Here is a 24,685-nt window from a genome sequence, read left to right as displayed (position 1 = left end):
TTGTGCTATTCGCCCGATTTAACCAATCGCCCGATTTAACTGTGGACGGTTTAAGTGGTGGGGACTGTAAATGTTGACCCCTGCTTGGGTGTGTCGACATTCATTGAGGCTAATGTCAGGCTCGGCTCCGATACCCTCCATGAGCAGTCTGCTCACACCAGTCTGCTCACACTCACCGTCTGAGCTCACACCAGTCTGCTCACACCCGTCTGGGCTCACACCAGTCTGCCCGCACTCGCCGTCTGGGCTCACACCAGTCTGCCCGCACTCGCCGTCTGGGCTCACACCAGTCTGCCCGCACTCGCCGTCTGGGCTCACACCAGTCTGCCCGCACTCGCCGTCTGGGCTCACACCAGTCTGCCCGCACTCGCCGTCTGGGCTCACACCAGTCTGCCCGCACTCGCCGTCTGGGCTCACACCAGTCTGCCCGCACTCGCCGTCTGGGCTCACACCAGTCTGCCCTCACTCGCCGTCTGGGCTCACACCAGTCTTCCCGCGCTCGCCGTCTGGCCTCACACCAGTCTGCCCGCGCTCGCCGTCTGGCCTCACACCAGTCTGCCCGCGCTCGCCGTCTGGGCTCACACCAGTCTGCCCGCGCTCGCCGTCTGGGCTCACACCAGTCTGCCCGCGCTCGCCGTCTGGGCTCACACCAGTCTGCCCTCGCTCGCCGTCTGGGCTCACACCAGTCTGCCCGCACTCGCCGTCTGGGCTCACACCAGTCTGCCCGCACTCGCCGTCTGGCCTCACACCAGTCTGCCCGCGCTCGCCGTCTGGGCTCACACCAGTCTGCCCTCGCTCGCCGTCTGGCCTCACACCAGTCTGCTCACACGTAGATAACGCCCATTTGGCACAAGTGTGGGTTGGGGGGAAATCGAAGTAAAAACAGAAATATAAAAGTCGAATATCCAGTCGCTGTTCTCATATATCAACATTTGATGCACTCTCACCAAACCCTTCCTGTGCTCCATGTTAAACAGCACAGAGGGAGAATTTGATACGAGCATTCATACACATTTCACTTAATGTCGTGAGAAAAATCTACCCCCTAAAAGTGTATTGTGGTGCAGTTTGTTCAATATAGCTTTGGGCTGGTGAAAGGGTTGATGGCAGGTGGGCTGCATTTAAGTAACTGCAGCGTTATGCAACCTCTGGGGAAAAAAACCCCCGTCTCTGTGGCGTGTTGTGAAGAGAATGAGCTGGAGTGTTGAATAAAATACTGCAGTACCAAGGGATATGTAGTCATTCTTTTAATCACATTGTTCAGGTTAACAAAAATGGGCTTAATGACTGCGTCAGGAGTGCGCTGCTGCTGTCTGTATTGATTTGGAGGGAATTGCTGCTGTTTCTACGGCAACATGGCTGAGCTGAGTGCAGGCGAGACTAATAAATCTTGATAAAGACACAAAATGAACAAGGAGATTGAAATACGGGTCATTTTGTGAGTGAAGGCATCGGGCGGGTGGAAGGTTCACCCTCTGCCTCATGAAACAAATGCTTATTTCTTTCAGAATGAATACAGTAGAACGTCGCAGTGATGTGCAGATGTAGATGGTTGCAATGATGGCAACCCTGAAAATATTTAAGCCTCCTTGACATAAGTCATGGAAAACATATGCCATGTGTATCGAGCGTTACCCAGCTCTGCGTGTGTGTTTCTTGCGGGAGACGTGCTTTGAATGACATTGATCACCCTCACCCGGCAGAGATAACCTGCAATCAGACGGTCTGAGTACAAAGAGCGGGGGGGAGGGAGTCACCAGTATGGACTGGAGTTCTATCAGAGAGCCTTCGCTTCTGTTTATGTCTGGATAATGAACACTGCAAGTGGCTTGTGTGCAGTGTCAATGTCAAGGGCGCAGACAAACAGAAGTTATTGCTGCTGGGCTTCTGTACAAAGTACCAGAGAGAGAGAGACTGATAAATACAGCAGAGGATTTTGTCGAGCGTCCAGAAGGGTGTTGCTCGTGAACTTTGATGAAAATAAAAATAGTCTCCAACAGCGTGCTTGTTTATTCCTCTGAGCTTTGCTGCCCGCTGAACTTGTCGCTTCTTTCCTCTCGTCTCTGTCCGAGGTTTACTTTGAGTTTGTTTCTTTGCCGGTTTTTTTTCCCCTCTCCTGGCACCTTGTTGGGGGGGGTTCAGTTGCCCGGGTGCTAGCTGCCTCTCAGTATCTCAGCCAAGGGTCCGTTTCTTGCGTGAGTTGAGATAGTGAGATCGCAAAGAGGAACATCGCAGCCGCCAAACCCAAGGGCTCGGAGAGCGGTCATGGCGACCCCTCCTGTTACCCTGGCTGAGACCGGCTAACTCCGCACGGATTGGGGATCAAAACTTGGAGCCTTTCTGCTCTGCGCGGCAAGAGGAGAGATTTTCCACTTGAGAGCAAAGCGGATCTGGAAACTGCCCCACCCCCCCTCCCCCCCCCCACCCCGACCCTGTCGTTTTCTCCCCATTCATATTAGTGGTCAGGAAATTATGGGCTGGGAGTGTGGAGTTTCCAGATCCACGCTCTGGGGTGCACTGGGGCAGCTGAAGTGTAAAGTGTGTTCAAAACCAACGAAAGTGGTCCTAACACTGACGTAGCCCAGCTTGACCAGTTTTGAGTCTGAACTCACGAATCGCATTACCAAATAATAACAACATGCAATTATACAGCGCCTTTAACGTAGTAGAACCACCCAAGGCGCTTCGCAGGAGCGATTATCAAACAAAATTTGACACCGAGCCACATAAGGAGATATTAGGACAGGTGACCAAAAGCTCGGTCAAAGAGGTAGATTTTAAGGAGCGCCTTCAAGGAGGAGAGAGAGGCGGAGAGGTTTAGGGAGGGAATTCCGCAACTTAGGGGAGCTGAAGTCACGGCCGCCGATGGTGGAGCGATTAAAATTGAGGATGCGCAAGAGGCCAGATTTGGAGGAACGCAGAGATCTGGGAGGGCTGTCAGGCTGGAGGAGGTTACGTGGATCTGGGAGGGCTGGAGGAGGTTACATAGATCTGGGAGGGTTGTCGGGCTGGAGGAGGCGACATGGATCTGGTAGGGCTGGAGGAGGTTACATGGATCTGGTAGGGCTGGAGGAGGTTACATGGATCTGGTAGGGCTGGAGGAGGTTACATGGACCTGGGAGGGTTGTCGGGCTGGAGGAGGCTACCATAGAACACTGTCAGAGCAGTGTTACAGGATTGCTTTGCAGCTGGTAGCTAAAAGTGCTCTTCTGTTGGCTTAGTGGGTACACGCATCAGGTGCTGGGTACACGCATCAGGTGCTGAGTACATGAAATCAGGCACTGGGTACATGCGTGAGGTGCCATCAGCAGCCACACGGAACAGAAGGTGGTACGTTCGTCCCCGCTGAGCTGGGGGGGCCCTACGTTGGCCCTCAGTGCCTCTGGGCGAGAGGGGATAAATCAGCAAGGGTCCCTGCTCCTAATCACTATCGCTGGAAGTCCTTGTGTGCAGGTGGCCGCATTGGGCTCAGCTGTGATATTTTCCACGGAGAAGGAGCCTGCTGAGACTCTGCCTCAGCTCACACAAAATGCAGGGCCGACGAGGGGAGCAGCTCGTAACCCCCAGCGAGGAAGGGGTCAGCCTGTTCAGGAGGGGAGGGCAGGAAACCTGGAAGGAAGAAATATTAGAGACAAATGCAGCTCTGTGCTTGAGAAAAAATATTTGCAGTATTTACTTTTTTGTGTAATTTAATAACAGTCAACCTTGGCTTGTGACTGGCATTGGCATCGCCATATAATAATTATGTATTTTGACTTGAAACGACATTGTAATTAAAATAAAATTGCTGCCTCAGCATTTGCACTGGGTTCATTTAGCTTATCAGTGCAATATATTGTAGAAATAAATGCATCTAACCCAATGCCCTTTAAAATTCGACAATACGCTTCTTGTCTGATGCTCTTAATTTGTCTCTTCAAACTATTCCCGCCCCCAGTGACAGGCATGTACCCATCGGTACTTCACCCAAGAATCAGACAGCTCAAACCGCTCACTCCACATACAGCCCACGTTTAGAAGGACACGGTCTAGGATTTTGCTGCTGGGTGTTTTTTCACAGTTCGAGTGGCCTCAGTGTGGAAGTTTCACACACCCAGCGTTACCCTGCACTGAAATCCCAATGACAGCACTCAAGCGGAGAGTGGAGGTGTCCCCAGAGGTTGGGGAAAATGGGAGGGTGAGTTATTGCAGATCAGCTGGCCCGCTCCCTCAGGTTGGGAGACGGGGAATGACCCAGCATTGCTTAAGGAAACCAAAAATAATTCAGAAAAGGGCAAAACCCTCCAAATATCAAGTACCCTCTTTGTTCCAATTTTACTTCAACTTGCCAATTTTCTCCTCTCTTGTGAAGGTGCTCGTTGCCTTGCCAAAATAGTGAGTATCCATGAACTTGGACAGTGGATGTCAGCAGGATATTCAAGCACACACACACATCACAAGCTTCGCACGTGCACTTTTCACCAACCAGAGCATTGGTTGAATTTCCCCTCCGAAGCTTAAGGCAGCTGAGGTCAATGGGAGAGACCGCGCCGTAACCCCGGGAGAGACCGCGCCGTAACCCCGGGAGAGACCGCGCCGTAACCCCGGGAGAGACCGCGCCGTAACCCCGGGAGGGACCGCGCCGTAACCCCGGGAGGGACCGCGCCGTAACCCCGGGAGAGACCGCGCCGTAACCCCGGGAGAGACCGCGCCGTAACCCCGGCAGAGACCAGGCAGTCTGGTGCAGACTAATGTGAGGAATCTTACAACACCAGGTTATAGTCCAACAGTTTTATTTGAAAATCACAAGCTTTCGGAGGCTTTCTCCTTCGTCAGGTGAGTGTGTGATTCCTTGGAAGGTTACCGCATTTATAGTCAGAGAACAATACCTGGTGATTGCAGATAATCTTTCCAACTGCCCGTTGTCAAGGCAATCAGACAGAGAGACAGTACATACAGGACTACTGAATATACAAACGGTCCGAACCCAAAGACAGAGAGAGAGAGAGAGAGAGAAACATCCGAGAGGAAGAGAAAGAGAGAGAATGACCAGTTGTATTAAAAACAGTTAACTCTTTTTTTCGCTGGTGGGGTTAAAAAAAGAGTTACCTGTTTTTAATACAACTGGTCATTCTGTCTCTTTCTCTTCCTCTCGGATGTTTCTCTCTCTCTCTCTCTCTCTCTCTCTCTCCCTCTCTCTGTCTTTGGGTTCGGACCGTTTGTATATTCAGTAGTCCTGTATGTACTGTCTCTCTGTCTGATTGCCTTGACAATGGGCAGTTGGAAAGATTATCTGTAATCACCAGGCATTGTTCTCTGACTACATATGCGGTAACCTTCAAGGAATCACACACTCACCTGACAAAGGAGAAAGCCTCCGAAAGCTTGTGATTTTCAAATAAAACTGTTGGACTATAACCTGGTTTTGTAAGATTCCTCACATTTGTCCACCCCAGTCCATCACCGGCATCTCCACATCATGGTGCAGACGAGTGATTGAACTGGAGACCTTCCTGGCTGGTTTGGCTGGACGACGAGATCAGCCCCTTCTCCCACCTTTAGAGAACCCCGAACTCAAGACTGTTCCCCGCAGCATGCTGTGGGACACTGGGGTGTGACCTGTGGGTCAGTGTATTAATACACTGTGCCACCAGGCAGCATTGCAACGGCGTTCCAAACAGACTGTCCTTCAGATTCAATTTTAAAACAGTTCTGTTCAACATTGCAAACTGTTGCACCGCTTAAAAAAAAAAATGATTGTTTCAATGATTGCTCTTGTCATACAGTTTTTGTTTGTAATTGCTTCAATTTATGTTTTCTTTTCCTGAACCATTTCCTCTCCTGGCCTGACGGACTAACCCCTGCTGGGACTTGCTTCTTTGGGCACCCGTGGGGTGTCTCCAGAACCTTGTCCCAAGAAGCCACTATTTGTGTATGAGTCCAGACTGTGGCTGTTGGCTGACTGTTCATCACCGCCAAGCCCGTTCCTATCCTCCTATACCCTCCACACATCCAACGGGAAGGGACCTCACCAACTCACTGCGGCACTCGATTTGCCCGAGAAAGCAATTCAGATAAAATTTTTCAGACCCTCGAAAATCCAAATGTTCGTCAACTTCCATTAATGAAAAACCTCTTAACAAAAACATTTGAAATGACAATCTAATTATGCTGGGGTTGTTTGTTTCCAGTTGACCTTCTAGTTTCTGTCCCATCCCCCCTCACGTCCTACCAATTTCATCTCTTGCTCCCTTGATTACAACCCCGCCAAACTGCTGACCACCTAACTTCCCTCCCTGGCCCCCCGATGCTGGCTGATTTTGTGAATAGTCACCTCTCCTCAGGGACTGACCCCCTCCCTTTCAAAACTACCATCGTAACCTCCCCTCCTCAAATAAACCCCACCCTTAATCTCTCTGTCCTTGCAAACTGAGGCGCGATCTCCAACCTCCCTTTCCTCTCCAAGGTCTGTGAACGTGTTGTCGCCTCCCAAATCAATACGCATCTTTCCCGCAACTTCATGTTTGAATCTCTCCAATCAGGGTTCTGCCGCTGCCACAGCGCTGAATCGGCCTTAGCTAAAGTCGCAACAACACTCAAGAAGCTCGACACCATCCAAGATAAAGCAGCCCGCTTGATTGGCACCCCATCCACCACCCGAAACATTCACTCCCTTCACCACCGGCGCACAGTGGCTGCAGTGTGTACCATCCGCAGGATGCACTGCAGCAACTCGCCAAGGCTTCTTCGACAGCACCTCCCAAACCCGCGACCTCCACCACCTAGAAGGACAAGAGCAGCAGGCGCATGGGAACAACACCACCTGCACATTCCCCTCCAAGTCACACACCATCCCGACTTGGAAATATATCGCCGTTCCTTCATCGTCGCTGGGTCAAAATCCTGGAACTCCCTTCCTAACAGCACTGTGGGAGAACCTTCACCACACGGACTGCAGCGGTTCAAGAAGGCGGCTCACCACCACCTTCTCAAGGGCAATTAGGGATGGGCAATAAATGCCGGCCTCGCCAGCGACGCCCACATCCCGTGAACGAATAAAAAAAAAAACATTTTCTGTGACCGTGGCCAGGATGCATTATCATTTATCGTCCTGCTCGACCTGTCTGCAGCCTGTGACACGGTCCACCACACCGTCCTCCGCCAACACCTCTCCTCCGTTGTCCAGCTGGGTGGCACTACCCTCGCTTGTTTCTACTCTGACCTATCCGATCGTAGCCAGAGCATCTCCAGCAAATGGCGCCCTCAGCCGCCCAGGCTCCACAGCTCCGGAATTCCCAGCCGAAGCCCCTCCACCTCTCCAACTCCCTCTCCTCCTCTTTAAACCGACTTCTTTGACCAAACTTTCGGTGACCTCTCCTGATATTGCCTTCATTGGCTCAGCATCCATTTGTTCCTGACATCGCCTCTGTGAAGCACAGAGGGACATTTTTTCAATGTTAAGTCACTATATAAATACAAGTTGTTGTTCAGATTGTGGCCGAGATATACCAATAGTAATCTACACCTTTTGATTTTCAGATACAGCTTGCATTGCGACAAGGTATTTTGGAAAATTGATGGCCGAAAGATAGAGGACGACAGCAGCCTGACAGGATGAACACCCTAGCCTCCATGGACAGACACATTCAACAGACAAATGATCGACTGCAGTGTATTAAACAGGTAAAGGCCCCTGCTGTCAGCTAGACTCTGTTATGGTGATTTGTTGGAGCTTGTGTCGTCCAATAGTTAAGTGTTGGGTTTTTCAACCATAGGGCGTTATGTTTTAACAAAACCAAAATACCGCAGATGCTGGAAATCTGAAATAAAAACAAAAAATTCTGGAAAACACAAGGCAGGTCAGGTAGCATTGGTGGAGAGAGAACATTAGATATAGGAGCAGGAGTAGGCCATACGGCCCCTCGAGCCTGCTCCGCCATTCAATAAGATCGTGGCTGATCTTCGACCTCAACTCCACTTTCCCGCCCGATCCCCATATCCCTTGATTCTCTTAGTGACCAAAGATCTATCGATCTCAGTCTTGAATACACTCAATGACTGAGCATCCACAGCCCTCTGGGGTAGAGAATTCCAAATATTCACAACCCTCTGAGTGAAGAAATTCCTCCTCATCTCGGTCCTAAATGGCCGACCCCGTATCCTGAGACTATGACCCCCAGTTCGAGACTCTCCAGCCAAGGGAAGCAACCTCTCGACATCTACCCTGGCAAACCCCCTCAGAATCTCATACGTTTCAATGAGATCACCTGTCATTCTTCTAAACTCCATAGAGTATAGGCCCATTCTACTCAATCTCTCCTCAAAGGACAACCCTCTCATCCCAGGAATCAATCCAGTGAACCTCCGTTGTATATCCTTCCTCAGGTCGGGAGACCAAAACTGTACGCAGTACTCCAGGTGTGGTCTCAGCAAAGCCCTGTACAATTGCAGCAAGACTTCCTTACTCTTGTACTCCAACCCTCTTGCAATAAAGGCCAACATACCATCAGCCTTCCTAATTGCTTGCTGTACCTGCATGTTAACTTTCTGTGATTCGTGTACAAGGACACCCAAATCCCTCTGAATACCAACATTTACTAGTCTCTCACCTTTTAAAAAAAATATTCTGTTTTTCTATTCTTCCTACCAAAGTGAATAACCTCACATTTCCCCACATTATACTCCATCTGCCACCTTCTTGCCCACTCACTTAACCCTGTCTATATCCCTTTGCAGACTCTTTGTGCCCTCCTCACAGCTTACTTTCCCACCCAGCTTTGTATCATCAGCAAACTCGGATACATTACACTCGGTCCCTTCATCTAAGTCATTAATATAGATTGTAAACAGCTGAGGCCCAAGCACTGATCCTTGTGGCACCCCACGAGTTACAGCCTGCCAACCTGAGAATGACCCGTTTATCCTCACTCTCTGTTTTCTGCCAGTAAACCAGTCCTCAATCCATGCTAATATATTAACCCCAACCCCGTGATCCCTGATCTTGTGTAACAACCTCCTATGTTGCACCTTATCGAATGCCTTTTGAAAATCCAAATATACTACATCCACTGGTTCGCCTTTATCTACCCTGCGAGAGAAACAGAGTTAAGGTTTCAGGTCAAAATCAAAATACTGCGGATGTAAACTCTGACGAAAGGTCTTCGACCTGAAACGTTAACTCTGTTTCTTTCTCCACAGATGCTGCCTGACTTGCTGAGTGTTTCCAGCATTTTCTGTTTTTATTTTAAGATTTCAGGTCAATGACCTTTCATCAGAGCTGGAAGATTTTAGAGATTGAGCAGTTTTTAAGCAAGTACAGAGACAGAAAAAAAGAGGTGAGGGGAGGAAAGAACAAAGGGGAAAGTTGGTGTAGTGTGGAGGGGAGGGGTGATTAAATGACACAAGGGGGTGGGAATGGGACAAGTGAAGAAACAATAGATGGGTCCAGAGGAGGTGTGAATAGTTACAGCAGAGGAGGAGGGAAGCATGGAAAACCTGGCAAAGTTAGGAAGATTTCCGTGGCCTGGGAATGTGGTGGAGAAAGATGGGGAGACCCCAGGGATACAGATCTCCTCACCAACCCCCCCAATCCCCCTCCCGGCAGTGCACTGATAGGGGATCCCCACTCCCCAAATACTGGTCCACACCTCCCCCGCTCCCCAAACACCGGCCCCCACACCTCCCCCACTCCACAAATACTGGTCCACACCTCCCCCGCTCCCCAAACACCGGCCCCCACACCTCCCCCGCTCCCCAAACACCGTCCCCCACACCTCCCCCGCTCCCCAAACACCGTCCCCCACTCCCCAAATACTGGTCCACACCTCCCCCGCTCCCCAAACACCGGCCCCCACACCTCCCCCACTCCCCAAATACTGGTCCACACCTCCCCCACTCCCCAAACACCGTCCCCCACACCTCCCCCGCTCCCCAAACACCGGCCCCCACACCTCCCCCGCTCCCCAAACACCGTCCCCCACTCCCCAAATACTGGTCCACACCTCCCCCGCTCCCCAAACACCGTCCCCCACACCTCCCCCGCTCCCCAAACACCGGCCCCCACACCTCCCCCACTCCCCAAATACTGGTCCACACCTCCCCCACTCCCCAAACACCGGCCCCCACACCTCCCCCGCTCCCCAAACACCGGCCCCCACACCTCCCCCACTCCCCAAACACCCTCCCCCACACCTCCCCCACTCCCCAAACACCGGCCCCCACACCTCCCCCGCTCCCCAAACACCAGCCCCCACACCTCCCCCGCTCCCCAAACACTGACCCCCACACCTCCCCCACTCCCCAAACACTGACCCCCACACCTCCCCCACTCCCCAAACACCGTCCCCCACACCTCCCCCACTCCCCAAACACCGGCCCCCACACCTCCCCCACTCCCCAAACACCCTCCCCCACACCTCCCCCACTCCCCAAACACCCTCCCCCACACCTCCCCCACTCCCCAAACACCGTCCCCCACACCTCCCCCACTCCCCAAACACTGACCCCCACACCTCCCCCACTCCCCAAACACCGTCCCCCACACCTCCCCCACTCCCCAAACACCGTCCCCCACACCTCCCCCACTCCCCAAACACTGACCCCCACACCTCCCCCACTCCCCAAACACCGTCCCCCACACCTCCCCCACTCCCCAAACACTGACCCCCACACCTCCCCCGCTCCCCAAACACCGACCCCCACACCTCCCCCGCTCCCCAAACAACGTCCCCCACACCTCCCCCGCTCCCCAAACACTGACCCCCACACCTCCCCCACTCCCCAAACACCAGCCCCCACACCTCCCCCACTCCCCAAACACCAGCCCCCACACCTCCCCCGCTCCCCAAACACCGGCCCCCACACCTCCCCCGCTCCCCAAACACCGGCCCCCACACCTCCCCCACTCCCCAAACACCGTCCCCCACACCTCCCCCACTCCCCAAACACTGACCCCCACACCTCCCCCACTCCCCAAACACCAGCCCCCGCACCTCCCCCACTCCCCAAACACCAGCCCCCACACCTCCCCCGCTCCCCAAACACCGTCCCCCACACCTCCCCCGCTCCCCAAACACCGTCCCCCACACCTCCCCCACTCCCCAAACACCGTCCCCCACACCTCCCCCGCTCCCCAAACATCGGCCCCCACACCTCCCCCGCTCCCCAAACACTGACCCCCACACCTCCCCCGCTCCCCAAACACTGACCCCCACACCTCCCCCGCTCCCCAAACACTGACCCCCACACCTCCCCCGCTCCCCAAACACCGGCCCCCACACCTCCCCCACTCCCCAAACACCGTCCCCCACACCTCCCCCACTCCCCAAACACCAGCCCCCACACCTCCCCCGCTCCCCAAACACCGGCCCCCACACCTCCCCCTCTCCCCAAACACCGGCCCCCACACCTCCCCCACTCCCCAAACACTGACCCCCACACCTCCCCCACTCCCCAAACACCGGCCCCCACACCTCCCCCACTCCCCAAACACCGGTCCACACCTCCCCCGCTCCCCAAACACCCTCCCCCACACCTCCCCCTCTCCCCAAACACCGGCCCACACCTCCCCCACTCCCCAAACACCGGCCCCCACACCTCCCCCACTCCCCAAACACCCTCCCCCACACCTCCCCCTCTCCCCAAACACCTGCCCCCACACCTCCCCCACTCCCCAAACACCCTCCCCCACACCTCCCCCGCTCCCCAAACACCGGCCCACACCTCCCCCACTCCCCAAACACCGGCCCCCACACCTCCCCCACTCCCCAAACACCCTCCCCCACACCTCCCCCTCTCCCCAAACACCGGCCCACACCTCCCCCACTCCCAGTGACTCTAGTGCTGCCATCCTCCGTTATCAGTATCTGCTGTCCGAGAAAATGGGAGAGTTGGTTAAGATCTGAAGTCGCTAAACTCATTGTTAAAGCTGGAAAGGTGCAAAGTAAAGGCTGAAAGATGAGGTGCTGTTCCTCGAGTTGCGTTGAGCTTGATTGGAACAGTGTAGGCGGCCAAGGACATCCCACCACCACTCGGCCGTAAGAGGGCAGGGTGGGAGTGAGATGGGGAAATACATTTCTGTTTTAAATACACTCACCCACCACCCCCACTGACAACATTTTCTGATACAAGTAATCCCCCTGACCATGAGATTCACCACAAGTGGGAGCGAGCTCCAATCTACCCAGCTGTAAAACGGGGTACCAATATTGCCAGGGAATGGGATTGGGGTAGACTACTCCAGTTCAAGAGCCGTCACCAGCACAGCCGCGATGGGCTGAATGTCCTCCTTTTATGCTGTAATTTATTCTATGAAATGACCGATGACTGACAAGGGAGCTGCACGCTCAGCCGTCAATGACCCAAGTACCCCACACCCCAAAGCTCGGACGCTTCATTTACAATCTGCCCATTAATGGTGTACCGCCTCTTCCTGACCTGTAGAATGTATTACTTCCCATTTTCTGCATGAATCTGCATTTGCCACCTCTCCGCCCATATGTCCTCCTACAGTTTTTCACAATCCTCACCCAAATCTGCCAAATCCCCAAATTTCCTTAATCGGCAAATTTCAATCTTGTTCCCGTAATTCATAAGTTCACCCACGACTCCTTTCCAGTCAGTGCCCCTCCCCTTTACTTTCTGCTCTCAAACTGTCTCTTTACTCATGTGGCCACATTCCCCTCAATTCCATCTTTGCCGTAAGTCTCTCACTTTGTACTTTATTAAATGCTTTTTGGAAATGCATGTAAACCACATCCGCCGCATTGTCCCCCCAGCACTCCTATTTCTTCAAAGAATTCGATAAGTTTGGTCAAGCAAGGCCTGTCTTTTCGAAAGTCATGCTGACTGGTCCTGACTAACGCATGCCCTCCTCTCCTGGAGGCATTGGCTCTTGCTGGGATTGGTTCCACAAAGAACTTGCATTTATATAGCGCCTTTCACGACCTCAGGATGTCCCAGAGCGCTTTACAGCCATTCAGGTGCTTTTGAAGTGTAGTCACTGTTGTAATGTAGGAAACGGGGCAGCCAATTTGCGCACAGCAAGGGCCCACAATCAGCAGTGTGATAATTACCAGACAATCTGTGTTTTAGTGATGTTGGTTGAGGGATAAATATTGGTCAGGACTCAGGGGCGAACTACCCCTGCTCTTCTTCGAATAGTGGCCATGGGATCTTTTACGTCCACCTGAGGGGGCAGATGGGCCTTCGGTTTGACATCTCATCTGAAAGACGGCACCTCTGACTATGCAGCACTCCCTCAGTGCTGCACTAGGAGTGTCAGCCGAGATTATGTGAGTGGGGCCTGAACCCACAACCTTCTGACTCGGAGACGAGTGCTCCCCACCGAGCCACGGCTGGCAATTCATTTTGATTTCACTTGGCACTGGTAACCCTCTGGCAACAAGCCCGTGTGGCGATGCCTCGTTTGTGAGCCTGGAAAGACCACTCAGCTTTTCGAAGACAACCTCTGGCTCACAGTGACCAGAACTGTGGGAGAATTTATGTGCACCAGATACACTTGTTGGCAACTTTATTTATGGCAGCAGTGATCTCAATGGAGTCAGTTCAGTGGATCTCGGAAATTCATCGTGCGTTCATTGTATGTTTGGTTCTGCAAAGGATTTTTTTTTTGAGAATTTTATGATGTTGTTGAACATTTTTTTTGTCTGCTGGCTGAGATTATTTTCCAGCAGTTTCACATAGTGCTACTATGAGCTCAGTTAACGAAAAACCTTGGACTTTTGAAGGTCTGTTGTGAATCTGTTAATCTCGGGGCCTTGGGTCCGTAGAATTCTGCTGTGCGATTTAAAAAATGAGAATGAAATGTGCTGCTCACTGTAAAGAGAGATGAACAATCAGGGCTCAAAATGAGCAGTGACAAGTGGGCCTGGAGCGACACTTAACAACAGACAGAGGGGAGAGTGGGAGTAATCTGGTCTGAGGGACAATAGTCGCAGTGCAAACTCCTTCACATGCTGACAACATTTAGCTCCCACATGCGGCAAGCTTCTCAGGCAGGCTCTTTGCAAACTGCTTCCAACGGCCCCTGTACTTGGTGCGGTAAGTTCTGGCCCGAATTCAATTATATTTATTTTTACTCTTTTTTTTTTATTATTACTGTTGACTTCTGTCAGCGATTCTCTGACTTTAATTGCCACACCCTCAGTGGAGCCCCATCAGAATCGACTGTTTACCACGTTAATTTTTAATTATATGAGAGAGAGAGAGAGAGAGCGCTGCATCCTGCCTGCTGCCGAGTAATTTTAACTGCAGTGGTACTCTTTTTGAAACTTGACATTGTTGAGCCATTCCGATGGCGCGTTGGGGGTGAGGTTTGATTCCGTCTGTGCGGAGTTAGCTGATTTCAGTTGGGCCGCTCGACCAGCTCTGTGCGGGGGGGACGGGCGGGGGGAGCTGGGGGGGTGGGTGGGGGGGGAGAGAGAAAGCAACCAGGGTCCCCCCGCCCGTGATCATTACCCTGCTGCAAAGTGTACGGACTTTGGGTGAGGAGGAGCAAGCTCAGCCGGTGTGCCTCCCACAGTCCAATAGCCTGCCAGTGTGCTCTGTGTCCAGACTCTCACGTGGAGGCCATTGGGCTGAGGTGGATCAGAACTTCGTATTCTGTGGAATCATCGCCCGGCGAGGGTTGTCACCTCCAGGAGAAGAGGGGACAAAAACTGGCATTTAAAGAAAGAGTTTGATTGCAGCAGCGTATCAGTGCTCTTAGTATTCAGTATCACTCTTTTTATTGTTCATTCCTTCCCCTGCGACGGATCGCCTCTCCGCCTGTTTCTGGAGGGGCCTTCCATTACCTGGAATAGCTAATTCCACTGCTCGCAGGTCCAGTAGTGAAGGGGTTAAAGTGCTCACTTAATTTGGAGGTGGCCAAGCCTTAATCGTATCTTTTTTTAAACTGTGCCAGGAGCCACAGAACAGTACAAGCTGTTCCTATGCCAACGCCTGACACCGTTGGAATGATGTGCAGGCTTGTTTTCGAAACTGCGCTGTTCTCGAGAGAACACACATCATTATCGGGCGAGTCACACCTGAGGAGCTCACATTGGGGCCACCACCTGCCTCCAACTTTCCTGCTTCGCTCTTCCTCGCTATTCTCGACTGCCGCCTCAGGTCGCCGTAATGGATCTTACGGCACTATTTCGAAGAAGAGCATGGGGGGGAGTTCTCCCCGGCGTCCCGGACAATATTTCAAATGACATCAGTAAAACAGATTATCTGGTCATTTATCTCAAATTGGCTGTCGCGTTTCCTGCATCGCAACAGTGACTACACTTCAAAAGTACCTCATTGGCTGTAAAGCGCTTTGGGACATCCTGAGGCCATGAAAGGCGTTAGTTCTTTCTTGAATAAAAACAGAAAATGCTGGAGAAGCTCAGCAAGTCAGGCAGCATCTGTGGAGAAAGAAACAGAGTTAAAGTTTCAGGCCGAAGACCTTTCGTCAGAACTGAACCTCACCTGCTGAGCCTGTCCTGCATTTTCTGTTTTATTTCAGATTTCCAGCATCTGCAGTGTTTTGCTTTTGAGCTCGTCCTTTCTTTCTTCTTTCTCAGACACCTCACTGATATCCTGCTCTGCGGGCCTTGGCTCTTCACCTGGGTTTCTGTACAATAAAGTGTAGTTCCCAATGTGGCGCTTGCTGCATAAGTCTGTGATTACTCGCTAATTGTACATGTTAGAACCACTTCGGGAGCTATTTAGTTATTAGTAATGATATCATCTCTGCAAAAATCTGCTGCGTCATGCCCTGCTTTGAACTCCAGCCGAACAAGCAAAATCTCAACACATTGCAACTTTGTCGTGCTCTTTCCAAAACTTTCACCACCAACGTCTAATTTCTGAGGTTCAAAAAGAAAATCTGTAGACGCTGCAAAATACTCAGTAAGGTCGGTCAGCATCTGAGAGAGAGGGAAGACAGGTTAATGTCCCAGGTGGAGACCCTTTGTCAGAACTCGGGTCGGTTGAGATTGCGCTGTGTAAAGGGTCTGTTAACATGTTCATTGGACTTCCTTTGTCTTCTGTTTCCAGGAAGGTTCTAACCTGCGACTACAGTAGCGGAGAGGTTTAATGCGAGCCTTTTCATGCATTGGTTTCTAATACCACACAAACCAATTTCAACCCATGCGTCGTCAAGCTCTATTCCTCTTTCAGATCAACCAAACTGTCACTGTGGCACGCAATGTGTAGAGAACTCCTCGATATCTGATATGTCTGACATCAAGTCATGGATGAGCCACAGCTTCCTGCAACTGAACATTGTCACTGACCCCTGGCATAAACCCCGTTCCCTTACCACTGGTTAGATATTCCCCGTGGGGAAGTGGTCTGAATGGGGCTGGAGGCCAGTGGGCTAATTATTATTGTCGTTGGACGTTTCTCGGGATGGGCTGCTGCTTGGCCTCAAGAACGTCTCCAGGTTATCTCAAGGATGTTAAGGCCTTAGAGAGGGTGCAGAGGAGATTTGCCACAATGGGACCAGGGATGAGGGACTTCAGTTATGTGGAGAGACCGGAAAAGCTGGGGTTGTTCTCCTCAGAGCAGAGAAGGTTAAGGGGAGATTTAAGAGGTGTTCAAAATCATGAAGGGGTTTGACAGAGTAGATGGGGAGAAACTGTTTCCAGTGGCAGGAGGGTCGGTAACCAGAGGACACAGATTTAAGATAATTGTCAAAAGAACCAGAGGGGAGAGGGATGAGGAGAAATTATTTTTACGATCTGGAATGCACTGCCTGAAAGGGTGGTGGAAGCTTTCAAAAGGGAATTGGATAAATACTTGAAAAGGCAAAATTTACAGGGCTATGGGGAAAGAGCAGGGGGAGTGGGACTAATTGGATAGCTCTTTCAAAGAGCCGGCACAGGCACGATGGGCCGAATGGCCTCCTTCTGTGCTGTAAGATTCTATGATTTTAAGTTAGATTAACAACAGGAAGTAACTGGGTTTCTTTCTCTTTTTGTCTTTCTTTTTAAAAAAAAATTCTGATTGTGATTTGTTGCTGCTGTGTGCAAAAAGTGGGAAATCTGGAACGTGACGGGCGTTCCCGATATTTTTATACAATTAGATTTACTGAATTAAAAAACCAGCTCAATAGAGGAACCACTTCTCGACAATGGTTCTCAGTGTTGATTTGGAACGGAATGTGTTTGGACAGCGACTCTGAATAAAGATTATGCTCTCCCTCCCCCATCCCCAATGTGACTCTTATCAATGCTTTCGTACAGTGAGTGCCATTGCTTTCCCAGGTCATTTCTGACGTGATCTCTCCTCCTTTTACAGCACCTACAAAGTCCAGGCAGTTTCCAGACAGCAGCCCAAGAACTCCTTGACTGGTGTGAAGACCCTCGGGCGTTCCAGAGAGCTTTCGAGCAGAGTCTCATGGGATGTTTGACGGTAAGTTCTCTCACCGACTGCCGGTTAGCACTTGCCTTTAATGACATTTGGGTGACCGTCCTTCCATAACTCCAGAAGGCCCGTGACCCATCAGCTCAAACGGTTTACCACTTGACTCCTTTCAAGAAGGATGTGAGTTTTGAATCACAGGACTTGCCTGTCTGTTCAGATTCACGTCCCTCAACCAAAAGAGTTTTGTCAGTCGGTCCCGCACTGGGCTGCCAAATGGGGCATCGCCGGGTAGCTCAGTGCCGCAGCTCAGGATCAGGCAGAAAACTGAAAATTTCCAAGATGCTGAGTTGAAAACCTTTATGAAGAGGTCATGACTGAAGGCCCATTCCACCTTCCTCGTCAGAGGAGGATAATTGGCAGCAACAGCAGGGGGAAAATGCTGTTCGTAAAAATCACTGCTGAAGGTTGAACTTCAATTTATGACGCTGGCTGCCTGATCCCATCTCTGTACCGACACCTGATCCCACTTCTGCTACTGATGCAGTCTAGGACAGATGTGGTGCTGAGCGAGATCAAAAGTAAACTGCAGCGAAGCCATTCTGGACTGTGCCTGGAACATTGGTCGATACCTGCCGTTGTTCCAGTGAAAACTATAATATAGTCTTGAATAATTTTTTTAACGATTCAGTGCATGTTGTGAACCATTGCGCAGGCTAGGTGTGACTGAGACAGCTGGAACAATGGTACCATTTTCAGTAGGTGTGATTACAGTACATCCAGCTTGCTGAGGATGAGTTGAGATAAACCGTCATAAAGGACCCAATCTTTAGTTATTGACCTGGTCTAAAATACTGGTTCTGAAATTCTGCGGGGGATCCGTCTGCTGGGTGTCCCACCAGGTGGGAGAGATGGCGGAAGACCGAGGGGGACCTTGAGGAAGGCCGAGGGGGACCTTGAGGAAGGCCGAGGGGGACCTTGAGGAAGGCCGAGGGGGACCTGGCGGAAGGCCGAGGGGGACCTGGCGGAAGGCCGAGGGGGACCTGGCGGAAGGCCGAGGGGGACCTGGCGGAAGGCCGAGGGGGACCTTGAGGAAGGCCGAGGGGGACCTGGCGGAAGGCCGAGGGGGACCTTGAGGAAGGCCGAGGGGGACCTGGCTGAACTTCAGCCTCACTTTGTGGATTGCCAAATCTGAATGTTAATCTTGCGTTATTAGTTGCTTCAAAGGGGAAAAGTCCTGTTGCACATAGAGATTGAGGCATTTGCTCTGCACTCGCTTGGCCACATGTTCATTATTTTATATTTTATTTCGATAATTCCTCCCCCTTCACCAGTCGTCCCTGACAAACATGTTAACCCTTTCAGTTGGGAGAATGCTTTCTATCCACCCCATCCTGTGGATCGACAATGCCGGCTGACTTTCTTTACGTTGTGGGCAGCTGTTAAATTATGTATTGGCTCCACGTTCAGGCTGGTTCTCTTCCCTTTCTCGGACACCCTCGGAGAGATAAGCTTGGACACACACGGGGAGGATTGAACCTGAATATTGGTCAAGACTGAGACTTGAATGCTCCAGCATCCTGTTCACAGCAACTTGAAGATCTGAGTTTGGTTGATGGGGGGAGGGCCCAGGGTTATGAGATCTGAGTCAGCACCGCCATAAATCAGACCCACTTCCTTGGCGAGCTGACACTGATTTAGTTACATTGCCAGTATAAATCGCCAGCTGACTCACAACCCAGACCCGCAGACCAGCAAATGCATTTCTTCTCCAGCCTGCTGTTCCCCACATGGACACATTCTGCATTCAGTCCATTATTCAACGCCTGCACTTTCACAGCGTGCGCACACTCACACGTTCACAACACCCGCACACGTTCACAACACCCGCACACTCACACGTCCACAACGCCCGCACACTCACACGTTCACAACGCCCGCACACTCACACGTTCACAACGCCCGCACACTCACACGTTCACAACGCCCGCACACTCACACGTTCACAACACCCGCACACTCACAACGTTCACAACGCCCGCACACTCACAACGCCCGCACACTCACACGTTCACAACACCCGCACACTCACAACGCCCGCACACTCACAACGTTCACAACACCCGCACACTCACAACGTTCACAACACCCGCACACTCACAACGCCCGCACACTCACACGTTCACAACACCCGCACACTCACAACGCCCGCACACTCACACGTTCACAACACCCGCACACTCACAACGCCCGCACACCCACACGTTCACAACACCCGCACACTCACAACGCCCGCACACTCACACACTCACAACACCCGCACACTCACACGTTCACAACGCCCGCACACTCACAACGTTCACAACACCCGCACACTCACAACGCCCGCACACCCACACGTTCACAACACCCGCACACTCACAACGCCCGCACACTCACACACTCACAACACCCGCACACTCACACGTTCACAACGCCCGCACACTCACAACGTTCACAACACCCGCACACTCACACGTTCACAACACCCGCACACTCACACGTTCACAACACCCGCACACTCACAACGTTCACAACACCCGCACACTCACAACGCCCGCACACTCACACGTTCACAACACCCGCACACTCACAACGCCCGCACACCCACACGTTCACAACACCCGCACACTCACAACGCCCGCACACTCACACGTTCACAACACCCGCACACTCACAACGCCCGCACACTCACACACTCACAACACCCGCACACTCACAACGCCCGCACACTCACACGTTCACAACGCCCGCACACTCACACGTTCACAACACCCGCACACTCACACGTTCACAACACCCGCACACTCACACGCTCACAACACCCGCACACTCACACGCTCACAACACCCGCACACTCACAACGCCACACTCACACGTTCACAACACCCGCACACTCACAACGCCCGCACACCCACACGTTCACAACACCCGCACACTCACAACGCCCGCACACTCACACGTTCACAACACCCGCACACTCACAACGCCCGCACACCCACACGTTCACAACACCCGCACACTCACAACGCCCGCACACTCACACGTTCACAACGCCCGCACACTCACACGTTCACAACACCCGCACACTCACACGTTCACAACGCCCGCACACTCACAACGCCCGCACACCCACACGTTCACAACACCCGCACACTCACAACGCCCGCACACTCACACACTCACAACACCCGCACACTCACACGTTCACAACGCCCGCACACTCACAACGTTCACAACACCCGCACACTCACACGTTCACAACACCCGCACACTCGCACGTTCACAACACCCGCACACTCACAACGTTCACAACACCCGCACACTCACAACGCCCGCACACTCACACGTTCACAACACCCGCACACTCACAACGCCCGCACACCCACACGTTCACAACACCCGCACACTCACAACGCCCGCACACTCACACGTTCAAAACACCCGCACACTCACAACGCCCGCACACTCACACACTCACAACACCCGCACACTCACAACGCCCGCACACTCACACGTTCACAACGCCCGCACACTCACACGTTCACAACACCCGCACACTCACAACGTTCACAACACCCGCACACTCACACGTTCACAACACCCGCACACTCACATGTTCACAACACCCGCACACTCACAACGTTCACAACACCCGCACACTCACACGTTCACAACACCCGCACACTCACAACGCCCGCACACTCACACGTTCACAACACCCGCACACTCACAACGCCCGCACACTCACACGTTCACAACACCCGCACACTCACAACGCCCGCACACCCACACGTTCACAAAACCCGCACACTCACAACGCCCGCACACTCACACGTTCACAACACCCGCACACTCACAACGCCCGCACACTCACACACTCACAACACCCGCACACTCACAACGCCCGCACACTCACACGTTCACAACACCCGCACACTCACACGTTCACAACACCCGCACACTCACAACGCCCGCACACTCACACACTCACAACACCCGCACACTCACAACGCCCGCACACTCACACGTTCACAACACCCGCACACTCACAACGCCCGCACACCCACACGTTCACAACACCCGCACACTCACACGTTCACAACACCCGCACACGTTCACAACGCCCGCACACCCACACGTTCACAACACCCGCACACTCACACGTTCACAACGCCCGCACGTTCACAGCGTGCGCACACCCACACGTTCACAACACCCGCACACCCACACGTTCACAACACCCGCACACTCACACGTTCACAACACCCGCACACTCACACGTTCACAACACCCGCACACGTTCACAACGCCCGCACACCCACACGTTCACAACACCCGCACACCCACACGTTCACAACACCCGCACACGTTCACAACGCCCGCACACCCACACGTTCACAACACCCGCACACTCACACGTTCACAACACCCGCACACCCACACGTTCACAACACCCGCACCCGTTCACAACGCCCGCACACCCACACGTTCACAACACCCGCACACCCACACGTTCACAACACCCGCACACCCACACGTTCACAACACCCGCACACGTTCACAACGCCCGCACACCCACACGTTCACAACGCCCGCACACCCACACGTTCACAACACCCGCACACCCACACGTTCACAACACCCGCACACCCACACGTTCACAACACCCGCACACTCACAACGCCCGCACGTTCACAGCGTGCGCACACCCACACGTTCACAACACCCGCACACCCACACGTTCACAACACCCGCACACTCACACGTTCACAACACCCGCACACTCACAACGCCCGCACGTTCACAGCGTGCGCACACCCACACGTTCACAACACCCGCACACCCACACGTTCACAACACCCGCACACTCACAACGCCCGCACGTTCACAACGCCCGCACACTCACACGTTCACAACGCCCGCACACTCACAACGCCCGCACACTCACACGTTCACAACGCCCGCACACTCACAACGCCCGCACACTCACACGTTCACAACGCCCGCACGTTCACCATGTCCGCATATTTACTGCGTGCGCACACTATCACAATCACAACACCCACACGTTCACTGCGTGCGCACACTCACAACGCCCGCACACTCACACGTTCACAACGCCCGCACACTCACAACGCCCGCACACCCACACGTTCACAACACCCGCACACCCACACGTTCACAACACCCGCACACTCACAACGCCCGCACGTTCACTGCGTGCGCACACCCACATGTTCACAACGCCCGCACACACACGTTCACAACGCCCGCACACTCACAACGCCCGCACACACACGTTCACAACGCCCGCACACTCACAACGCCTGCACACTCACATGTTCACAACGCCCGCACACTCACAACGCCCGCACACTCACACGTTCACAACGCCCGCACGTTCACCATGTCCGCATATTTACTGCGTGCGCACACTATCACAATCACAACACTCACACGTTCACAGCACCCGCACGTTCACTGCGTGCGCACACTCACATGTTCACAACACCCACACATTCACTGCGTGCGCACACTCACATGTTCACAACACCCACACATTCACTGCATGCGCACACTCACACGTTCACAACGCCCGCACGTTCACCATGTCCGCATATTTACTGCGTGCGCACACTATCACAATCACAACACTCACACGTTCACAGCACCCACACATTCACTGTGTGCGCACACTCACATGTTCACAACACCCACACATTCACTGTGTGCGCACACTCACACGATCACAACACCCACACGTTCACTGTGTGCGCACACTCACACGTTCACAGCACCCACACGTTCACTGCATGCGCACACTCACATGTTCACAACGCCCGCACGTTCACTGCGTGCGCACACCCACATGTTCACAACGCCCGCACACACACGTTCACAACGCCCGCACACTCACAACGCCCGCACACACACACGTTCACAACGCCCGCACACTCACAACGCCCGCACACTCACACGTTCACAACGCCCGCACACTCACAACACCCGCACACTCACACGTTCACAACGCCCGCACGTTCACCATGTCCGCATATTTACTGCGTGCGCACACTATCACAATCACAACACTCACACGTTCACAGCACCCGCACGTTCACTGCGTGCGCACACTCACATGTTCACAACACCCACACATTCACTGCGTGCGCACACTCACATGTTCACAACACCCACACATTCACTGCATGCGCACACTCACACGTTCACAACGCCCGCACGTTCACCATGTCCGCATATTTACTGCGTGCGCACACTATCACAATCACAACACTCACACGTTCACAGCACCCACACATTCACTGTGTGCGCACACTCACATGTTCACAACACCCACACATTCACTGTGTGCGCACACTCACACGATCACAACACCCACACGTTCACTGTGTGCGCACACTCACACGTTCACAGCACCCACACGTTCACTGCATGCGCACACTCACATGTTCACAACGCCCGCACGTTCACTGCGTGCGCACACCCACATGTTCACAACGCCCGCACACACACGTTCACAACGCCCGCACACTCACAACGCCCGCACACACACACGTTCACAACGCCCGCACACTCACAACGCCCGCACACTCACACGTTCATAACGCCCGCACACTCACAACACCCGCACACTCACACGTTCACAACGCCCGCACGTTCACCATGTCCGCATATTTACTGCGTGCGCACACTATCACAATCACAACACTCACACGTTCACAGCACCCGCACGTTCACTGCGTGCGCACACTCACATGTTCACAACACCCACACATTCACTGCGTGCGCACACTCACATGTTCACAACACCCACACATTCACTGCATGCGCACACTCACACGTTCACAACGCCCGCACGTTCACCATATCCGCATATTTACTGCGTGCGCACACTATCACAATCACAACACTCACACGTTCACAGCACCCACACATTCACTGTGTGCGCACACTCACATGTTCACAACACCCACACATTCACTGTGTGCGCACACTCACACGTTCACAGCACCCGCACGTTCACTGCATGCGCACACTCACACGATCACAACACCCACACGTTCACTGTGTGCGCACACTCACACGTTCACAGCACCCGCACATTCACTGCGTGCGCACACTCACACGTTCACAGCACCCGCACATTCACTGCATGCGCACACTCACACGTTCACAGCACCCACACGTTCACTGCATGCGCACACTCACACGTTCACAGCACCCACACGTTCACTGCATGCGCACACTCACACGATCACAGCACCCACACGTTCACTGCATGCGCACACCCACA

General features: G+C 53.1%; 1 protein-coding gene across 5 annotated transcripts in view; it reads left to right on the top strand.

Annotated features, from left to right (window-relative positions):
• The window catches only part of LOC137335843 (zinc finger MIZ domain-containing protein 1-like), a 212,301-nt gene that overhangs the window by 63,876 nt on the left and 123,740 nt on the right, over positions 1-24,685 (top strand). For 4 of the 5 annotated variants that reach the window (XM_068001309.1, XM_068001307.1, XM_068001311.1 and 1 more), the window contains 2 exons: positions 7,519-7,662; positions 17,269-17,382. In XM_068001309.1, coding sequence (XP_067857410.1) covers positions 7,594-7,662; positions 17,269-17,382 — 183 coding nt within the window. In that variant the 5' untranslated portion in view covers positions 7,519-7,593. Of the gene's footprint in view, positions 1-7,518; positions 7,663-13,952; positions 14,041-17,268; positions 17,383-24,685 lie in introns of those variants that run through there. The other variant, XM_068001310.1, reaches the window with a different exon arrangement.

Source organism: Heptranchias perlo, chromosome 20 (assembly GCF_035084215.1).
Source record: "Heptranchias perlo isolate sHepPer1 chromosome 20, sHepPer1.hap1, whole genome shotgun sequence".
Lineage (NCBI taxonomy): Eukaryota > Metazoa > Chordata > Chondrichthyes > Hexanchiformes > Hexanchidae > Heptranchias > Heptranchias perlo.
The sequence above is the reverse complement of the archived record's forward strand: the minus strand, read 5'-3'. Positions and strand labels throughout refer to the sequence as shown.